This window comes from Saccoglossus kowalevskii, chromosome 9 (assembly GCF_978046115.1).
Source record: "Saccoglossus kowalevskii chromosome 9, keSacKowa6.1, whole genome shotgun sequence".
NCBI classification, from domain to species: Eukaryota; Metazoa; Hemichordata; class Enteropneusta; family Harrimaniidae; genus Saccoglossus; species Saccoglossus kowalevskii.
This window is the reverse complement of record NC_140649.1, coordinates 40222154-40231269: the sequence shown is the minus strand read 5'-3', so window position 1 is coordinate 40231269 and position 9116 is coordinate 40222154. Positions and strand designations below refer to the sequence as shown.

At 40.5% G+C, this 9116-nt stretch overlaps 1 protein-coding gene across 1 annotated transcript; it reads left to right on the top strand.

The window, feature by feature from the left end:
- Window positions 1-1344: 1344 nt before the first annotated feature.
- LOC144357027 (uncharacterized) lies at window positions 1345-2106 on the top strand. Its single transcript, XM_078011588.2, has one exon. The coding sequence runs from the start codon at window positions 1345-1347 to the stop codon at window positions 2104-2106; it is 762 nt and encodes a 253-aa protein (XP_077867714.2).
- Window positions 2107-9116: the final 7010 nt, after the last annotated feature.

Here is a 9116-nt window from a genome sequence, read left to right as displayed (position 1 = left end):
ACAAAGTCTGCCCAAAACAATTTTACAGGGGTACAATCACAGAATATATGAAAAACAGTTTCACTATGCACATTGCAAAAACTACACTTATCACTATCTTTAATTTTCCATTTGTGTAACCAATAATTGGTAGCAAGAAAATTGTTCAGAATTTTATACTGAAAACCCTTCGTGTATGAATCTATTGCTACTACATGTGGAAGCTGAAATATTTCATCCCAGTTAATATTTTTATTTTCAAGATGGCTACAGATTCTACCACCAGAATTGAAATATCTTTGTTTCAGAAGTTTCCAGTAAATTTGATTCGAATGCATAGATGTTAGTTGAATACTTTGTCGATCATTAACCTGCAGAATTTTTGCTCGTTTTGCTATATTAATCAATGCAACCCAAAGACACAAATTATTAAATTTAACTCCTCTTTGTACCAATATTTCAAAAGGAACTACAACACCATTAATGTCAAAAAGATCTTGAAAATACCATATTCCAGCTTGTATCTTGTTTCTGTTGAAGATTGGCCTATTATTAATAATTTCATTTCTATTGTCCCATACAAAGCAAGACTCGCTACCGGAATTTGCTTGTGACCAGGAAAATAACATTTCTGTATAATAAATTGGTAGGTCCTTATAATATTTAACATCATAATTACATAATAAAAATAGTTGTAAACCACCATATTTATGCATATAATTGTGGAGATATGAACAATCCTGGTAAGACACTATGTCGTTTCAGCCACACGATTTGTGATGATGCAATCATAGTTGGCAAGTGCGGAGCTCTTAAACCACCCCATCAAGATCCAGATTTAATATATCTCTACGCACCTTTTCGTTTTTGTTAGCCCAAATAAAACGGAAAATAATGCTTTCCATTTGTTTGACATAATTGTTTGGGACATGTAATAAATTTGCGGGAAACAAGAATTTAGAGACAATATAAATTTTGGCAATTTGTATTCTTCCTAGAAGCGTGAGGTTTCTGGATCCCCAAATCTTAAAACAACTGGCAGCTTCAACGATTCTTTTTTGAAAATTCATTTCATCTCCAACAGGAACTCTAAAACCTCGCTGTACTTCGCACTCAAGTTGTGCATCAAGGGAAGCTAGGTGGAAACTTGCTATAGCACAGTTAATAGTTAGAAGATGAATTGAAACAATCACAGCTAAAATTACTTCAAGCAAAGAGGAGGGTGAGAGAAGCCGAGATTGAGGCAGGGTTTATAGATGATTGAGGTTTTAAGAGGCACTCTGATGGACTAACAGGTATACAGCAACAGACTACTAACATGGGAAATAGTGGATAAATATTTGCGGTCAGAAGTCACATCCGGCTATGACAGAACGACAGAGACAGAGACACTCATTAATTTCGACTCCTTCATATTTGCCTGGACAAGATCATGTTGTAGATCAGTCTTCATGTTCAAATGACAGGAATGGTACTTCAGTCAGTAATTATTCATCGATTATATCACAACAGATAAAGCATCGTTTTTATAATCAGCAGACATCAATGGAACGTATGATGCAGCATCAAAGTGAAACAACAAAATCAGTTGCACTTAAACTAGGTATGCCAAAGCGTGAATTTCTTTTCTTTGATGGTGATCCAGTTGTTTATCCAGTGTTCATAAAGAATTTTGAAGTAAATGTGGAACAGCAGATTCAAGATGATTGTCTTGGACTTTCGTACCTGGTTCAACATTGTACTGGAGTAGCAAAGCAGGCAATTAAGAACTGTACAATTTTACCTCTAAACCAAAGTTTAAAAGAAGCGAGACAGATATTGCTGAAAAACTTTGGTCAGAAACATAACCTGGTGCATGCTGCGAAGAATAAAGTAGGGAAAGAACCTCAGATCAAACCATCGGAAGTTGAGAAGCTGCTGCAGCTGGCACTAGATATGAAGAATTGTCACTTGATTTCTAGTGAGATGAATTCCAAGGCTGACATAGATTCTATAGATACTCTTGAGAAGGTGGTTAGGAGGCTTCCCTCCTATCTGCAAGCTGAATGGACAAAGACTGCAGGAAAACTAATCTGTAGCGGAGTTGAACCAGAATTGATGAAGTTTCTGGAAGACAGAACCAGATGACGAAAGGGATTGGAAAAGTAAAAAGAAAGACAGACCAATTCCTCAAACCCCAAAGGTTACTACATTAGCAACACAGCATGTTGATTGTAAGAATATGTACGAATCCAAAGCAGATGCAGTGACCTATAGTGTTCCTGAATGGAATAACACAGCTTGTTTATACTGCAAAGGTGGGCAACAATGTAGAAAGTTTACATACCGTACCTTTCATGAGAAGAAAGACTTTGTGAGAGAAAGGAAACTATGTGATTGTTGCCTTGAAGCCACGCCTCCTTATTTTGCTAGATCACGTAGAAGTGGAAATATATGCCATGAAACTGGTTGTGATAGACGCCACCATGCATTACTACACCCAGTGTCGCCTGCATGTAAAGTCATGAGAAAATTTCCACCAGACCAGAAGTCAGTGGGATGGATAGACAGAGTGCTTGTGGAAGTACAGAAGAAACAAATAAAGTGACCAGTGAAACAAAGCCTAACACTTGTGGTAATGCACGATGTGGTGCTGTGAGAAGTAATCAAATGCGAGTGAGTCTGCAGGTAGTTCCAGTGGGAGTTAGTGGACCAGACAGTGGACCAGAAATAGAGACATATGCATTTCTAGACAGCGGATCAGACTCCACTATTTGTCTGAACAGTCTTGTCGACAGATTGGGACTAGCTGTTAAGCCTATAAATTATACATTATCCACACTGAACAGTGAAGTGGAGAAAATGAGAGTGAAGTTCAACTATGTGTCAAGGCCTTGAAGTCTAACCATGGGGTACTGTTGGATAGAGTGTGGACTACAGATAGATTGCCAATTGTGAAAAGAAGTATAGTCACTACCAAAGACCTAACAAATTGACCTTATCTTGGTGATGTAAAATTACCACAACTTGATGATAAGCAAGTCACAATTTTGATTGGGAATGATGTACCTGAAGCACATTGGGCCATTGCGGAGAAAGCAACTTTATGCAGTACGTACATTACTTGGTTGGACAGTTATTGGTCCACTAGTAGAGTTGAAGAACGATATTCCAAATCTAAGCCAATCATCTTGTATTAACTTTCTTACGTTTAGTGAATCTATTGATACCAATTCGGAAAGTAATTTTCCCTGAGCCAATAACTTAATTCAGATTTTGGTGAATTATTGATAGATACTAAGAAGTGTGTGTCCCTTGAAGATATACGAGCTAAGGCAATAATGGATAACTCAGTCTGCATTCAACATGGTCACTATCAAATAGCATTGCCATGGAGATATGAGGCCAGTGGCAGAGAAGAGGTTAAGTATGTTAAAGCGTCGTTTGCAAAAAGAGCTACCCCTTCTTGACAAATATAAACATGCAGTAGAAGATTACATAGCCCAAGGTCATGCTAGAATGGTAATGGCGACTGAATTGGTAGTGAAGGAAGGCCTGTATGGTACTTGCCTCACCATTCAGTTTTCCATCCACAAAAGCCGGGCAAAGTAAGAGTGGTACAATGGTACATCATTGAATGAACAGCTTCTACAAGGACCTGATTTAAAGAACTCTTTGGTGGGTGTGCTTATCAGATTTCGTAAAGAGCCTAGCAGACATTAAACAGATGTTCCAACAAATCAGAGTTGACACCAAAGATTGGGATGCATTAAGATTTCTTTGGTGGATCTTTCTGATTTATCAGAAGACCCTGACACATACCAAATGCTAATACATACATTTGGTGCAACCTCATCGCCCAGCTGTGCTGCTTATTCACTTAGACAAACAGCAGATGGTAATCGAGCTGCATTCAGCCCACAAATTGTAGAAACTGTGCATCATAACTTCTATGTGGATGACTGTCTAAAGTCTGTAGCTACTATGGAAGATGCAAGAAATTTGGTTTATCAATTACCCAAACTATTGGAGAAACGAGGTTTCAACCAAAAGGATTTCAAAATCTTGTGACGTACTGGCTATGATTCCTGCTAAAGAGCATGCACCATCTTTAGTAGATATGGATCTGGAAGATCTACCTATTGATAGAGCTCTTGGGGGTAAGATGGAATGTGGAGAATGATGCATTGTGCTTCAAAGTGGGCGACAGAGTTAAAGCAGAAACAAGAAGAGATGTATTGTCTTTTGTTGCATCAAAATACGATCCTCTTGGACTTGTGGCTCCTATTGTCTTGCCAGCGAAAAATGGTCTACAACAGTTATGTAGATCAGAGTGCGGATTGGGTGACACATTACCAGATGAACAGCTTGAAGAGTGGAGAAATGAACTTCAATATTTGAACACTCTGTCAATTCCAAGGTGTTAAAAGCCACCAGGTCTTAGTACATTGGAAAGACTTGAACTCCATCACTTCTTTGATGCATCCATGGAAGGTTATGGCGTTGCTTCATATCTGCGCCTCATAAATGATAATGGTCGGATACACTGTGCTCTTGTGATGGGGAAGTCTCGAGTTTCAACTTTGAAGCGATAACAGTACCAAGACTAGAGTTGACTGCAGCCACAGTATCAGTTAAGATGAACCAACAAGTGTGGGAGGAGTTGCAGCTTCCAATATACAGAACAGTATTCTGGACAGATTCTACTATAGTTATTCAGTATATACGCAATAAAGCAAAGAGGTTTCAGATGCATCATTGATTATGCATCAACTCCAGAACAGTGGTATTATGTCCAGTCCGAAATGAACCCAGCAGATCTTGCTTCTCGTGGGATCCATATGAGTGATGAGGAGAACAAGTGTTTGAAGCAGTGGTTTGAAGGTCCACAGTTTCTATGGCAGTCTGAGTCTGAGTGGCCAAAACAACCATCTGATCTGTTAGACATCCCCGAAGATGACAAAGCATTGAAGGGTAGAAAAGCACAAATTACATCCACACAGTTAAACATACCAATTAAGAAGGATGCACTGGAATGTTTATTACACCACTTTGCTTTACTGTACAAGCTTAAGAAAGCCATGGCATATCAGTGAGCTCTGGACTGGGTGGTGTGATGATCTTATTTTGTGTTCCTTTGTTGTCCACACACTTGAGGCTGGAAAGTGTCAGTTTGTGTTTGCATTTATTTCGTCCCGGAAGGCGTCACTAATCAAGAACCGCACTTTCGCCCTTTCGTAATATCGAATTACATCGTGTTTTATATGAAATAAATGTTTATTATTGGTGCGCGTTTTTTGTCATGACATCTCCTGTAGGAACCATGTGTTCATATACCAGTTGTTAATGACACAATAATTATTAATTCTCAACTCTGATAAAAGGACAAATTTTTGTGACAAAGCTCTGCAAAAGCAACCCATCGCGAAAACCACTCATCGCGAAGCTACTAGTAGCATTGTATTAAAGATATGACAAATATAACAGATGATCATATAAGGTCATGTGACCTCAATATGCATATCTGCAATATCTCAATCTATGTTTGCAGATATGAGCATACAACTAGAGACAATATGGTAGCACTGGCCTAGAGATATGAATAAAATGTCAGATGACCATGTATGGTCATGTGACCTTATTAATATATATGACTAATATCTCAAGCACTTTTGTAGATATGAACATGGAACCAGTACCATATAGCGCCATCACCATGAAGAGTGGCTGCAGTTCTAATGTCTGACCAGCATAAAGATGACCATATAAAGTCATGTGGCCATATTAATATGTATAACTTACCCAGCTCAAACACTGTTGCAGTAAGAACATGCAAACTAACGCCATATTGATCAAATGATGTATAACCATCATGTAACCTGCATGTAGAATTGCACAAATCAAATTGCTCAACCTTTTTTGACTCCCATGTGTGAAGAACTTAGATTGCTATATGTTGCGAGAACAAAAATTACAGATATATACTTCCGAGGACATATACACTTTTCGAGGACCATTTTGATAGTCCTCGGAAAACATAATTTATATTAATAGTTAATTAGATTAGAACCAACAAAACGTATTAATAATCACATTTCAATGACACTTTGTACATAGATGGTCTGTAACAGTACTTAACTTAATTCAATGAATCTTGGTACATATATACTCCAACACAATGTGATAATCTAATTAGTTTTAGGTTTATATAAATCTATAATAATTACCTAATTTGCATAATAATTTACTTTTCTTTCTACTAATTTAGTTAGGATTACTCATCACATTATAATGACACTTTGTACATATGTGTTCTGAAACAATATACAGACCCAAATCTATGCAAAATAATTATGTTTATGCTTAAATTGTATAATAAATCATTTGGTTCATTGAGTTAATCCACCGTTAATCCAGTTTAATGTTGATAAACATACATATTGATTAACTATTTTATTAGCACATTTCTGATATCTAAAAAATCAGATTTAAATTGAATTCATCACTATGGGATTAATTAAACTAAAAACCATGGATGAAAAATCAAATGTATTTTCTGTATGTATAATAAATTTTGATAATGTGAATCGCATTGTTTTCATGTTGTGCATCTCAAATAGTAGACAAATATTAGTTGCCAAGCTTCTCATTTGAAAAGCAAATCTTAAATTTTGAATTAATTTTAATGTGTCTCCAATACTCTCTGCACACATGAGTTCTTTCTAAGCTATTATGGCCCTTTATTTGAAAGCCGTTAATAGCCTACATTTCATAGGCGATCTAGTAATTAATGGTTGCCATCTTGATAGGATGTTGATACTTAAGTTGAACAGTTTTGTTTTAATGTTCGCACCTAACATTGTCGTTATATCATACCAGTTTCCTTGTGAATATACCATGGTTATATATATGGTTATATATAACTTTTCAACACTGAACGCTTTGTGCATGTTCACAGGGGACAAGGTCAAGGCAGAGACAATCTGGCAGGAAGTAGCCAGCCAGGGTTCTATTCCCACATCTTCCTCGTTCCCAAGAGTTTGGGGTGGCGTTCTGTCCCAGACGTCAGTCGGCTGAATGGGTTTGTGGAGCTCAATCACTTCTGAATGGAAACACTGGTTTTAGTGCTTCTGTCAGTGTACGGATGCGTCGCTCCAAGGGTGGGGCGGCCATCTGATAGACCTTCAAGTCCAAGGGACGTGGCCGGCCATGTATACGGGCTGCCATATCAATTGGCTGGTGTTGCAGACCGTCCTACTGTCTCTGAAACATTTACACGAGGTCGCACACCACCACAGAGTCCTGCTTCGGACAGACAACACCTCAGTAGTGTTGTACATCACATTGTCATTGTCAAAGCTGGCAGAGGAGATCCTCCTTTGGTGCCTGGAGAACCAAGTGGAGATAATGGCTCACCACCTTCCGGGGATACGCAACAGTGCCGCGGACACCCTCTTGAGACGAGTGGCATATTCCATAGTGGGTGGCGGATCGCCTTTTTTCATCTCTGGGACGGTCCCCAGATAGATCTGTTTGCCAATCACCGCAATGTCATCCTCCCAACTTATGTGTCGCTTCTCCTAGAGACAAGCACCTCTGCCACGAACGCTCTATCGATCTCTTTGGATCACATGGACGCTTACGTCTTTCCACCCTTACAACTAGTGCGACTCTAGCCCACCCGTTTCCAATGTTGAGTGACCATCTAGTCGAGTCCACAGTAGAGTTGCCGCATCTTCCGGATCTGTTGTCCCAGCCAGACGGCACTCTCCGGGTGAGTCCCGCATTACTCCATCTTCACGCATAGAGGCTGTCAATAAACTTGTGCCAGCGCAAGGCTTTTCTGCAGAGTTGTCCAAATTCCTCGATTCGACACAGTCGGATGGCACCAGACGTTTGTATGAGTCCAGATGGAGACTCTACATTGATTGGTGTAATCAGAGGAAGATTGATCATATCCATCTTTCTATTAGCGAGGTAGCCGATTTTTCTTGTATTTATTTGATCAGGAAAATCTGTATCAACGCTTCTTGGATATCGGTCAGTTTTGTTCCCAGTTCCCAGCGCAATCTGCTGGACTGAAACTGGCCTCGAATTTGGTTATGCAACAACTGTTTAAGTCTTTCCCTAATTCGAATACTTGGCCCAAATGGGCAAGTCAAAGGAGTCGTTGACTCGCTGGGTGCATCTTAATGTGCCAGTAAGCATCACTTAAATCTAGTGCGGCTAATCAATTGAACGGGACACAGAAGGTAAAACATTTAGATCCAGAACTGGACGCTGGCCACTTGTAGCATTTTTGGAACTACAAACATGTGCGAGTAGAAGCCCGGACTTCCACCCTGTGCCCTTTGTAAGCAAACTGTCTACCTCCCGTCGGATTGCCTCCGCTTGAGGGGGTCCCCAGGTCGCAACTCCAATGGAGGAATATCGACAGGGGAAGCGGACATAGCAGCAGAGTAACCGTGCATCGCCTGGAGTGTCCAGGGGTTGGTTACCCGCTACTTTCAAGCCAGAATACACCGGGCAATCTGTGCGTGACAGGGACATAGGCCACTGGTTCAGGAGTTCTACATTGGGGGCAAACTCTCCTCCGTCAAGGCGAGTCCTCTCGCGGTTCATAACACTTGCCCATTCCCCTTGTCTGGGGGGCAACCACCTGAGGAAGGGGAGGATCCACCACCTGGTCCCTTTTTCCTGGGAGGCACGCCACCACTCTTCTCTCGCCAAGGAGAGTAGGGGTGCTTGCCTCCTGGCTGCTTCTGGACAGTGGGTGCCAACTTTTGCTGTCATGTTTTATCTGCTTGGGGTCCATTTGTACCATCTGGTCAGTGGCTTCCCAAAGCTCCGAGACTGCCCCTTCATCTCCCGATCAAAGAGATGGAGGAGGTCCAGTCTGTGTAACTGAGGTGGTGACGCATCCTGTGACTTAGTTCGCCAGCAAAAACAGAAGCTGCCAAAACGGCATCCCGCTGCACAGAGGTAGCCCCTGCCAAGAGAGCCAGATGACACTGCAGGATATCACACATAGCCATTGGATATCCCACAAATGTGTCTACTGGTCTAGTAGGCTGGTCCTGGAAACGCACCCTGCTTTTCACTTATAAGGAAGTGAGCAATGGTATTCAAGTCAATCCCCTGCGGGAACGCCTGCGGAT

Excerpts from the sequence above, each read along its gene's own strand:
- LOC144357027 (XM_078011588.2), top strand. The coding sequence starts at position 1,345 with ATGACAGAACGACAGAGACAGAGACACTCATTAATTTCGACTCCTTCA.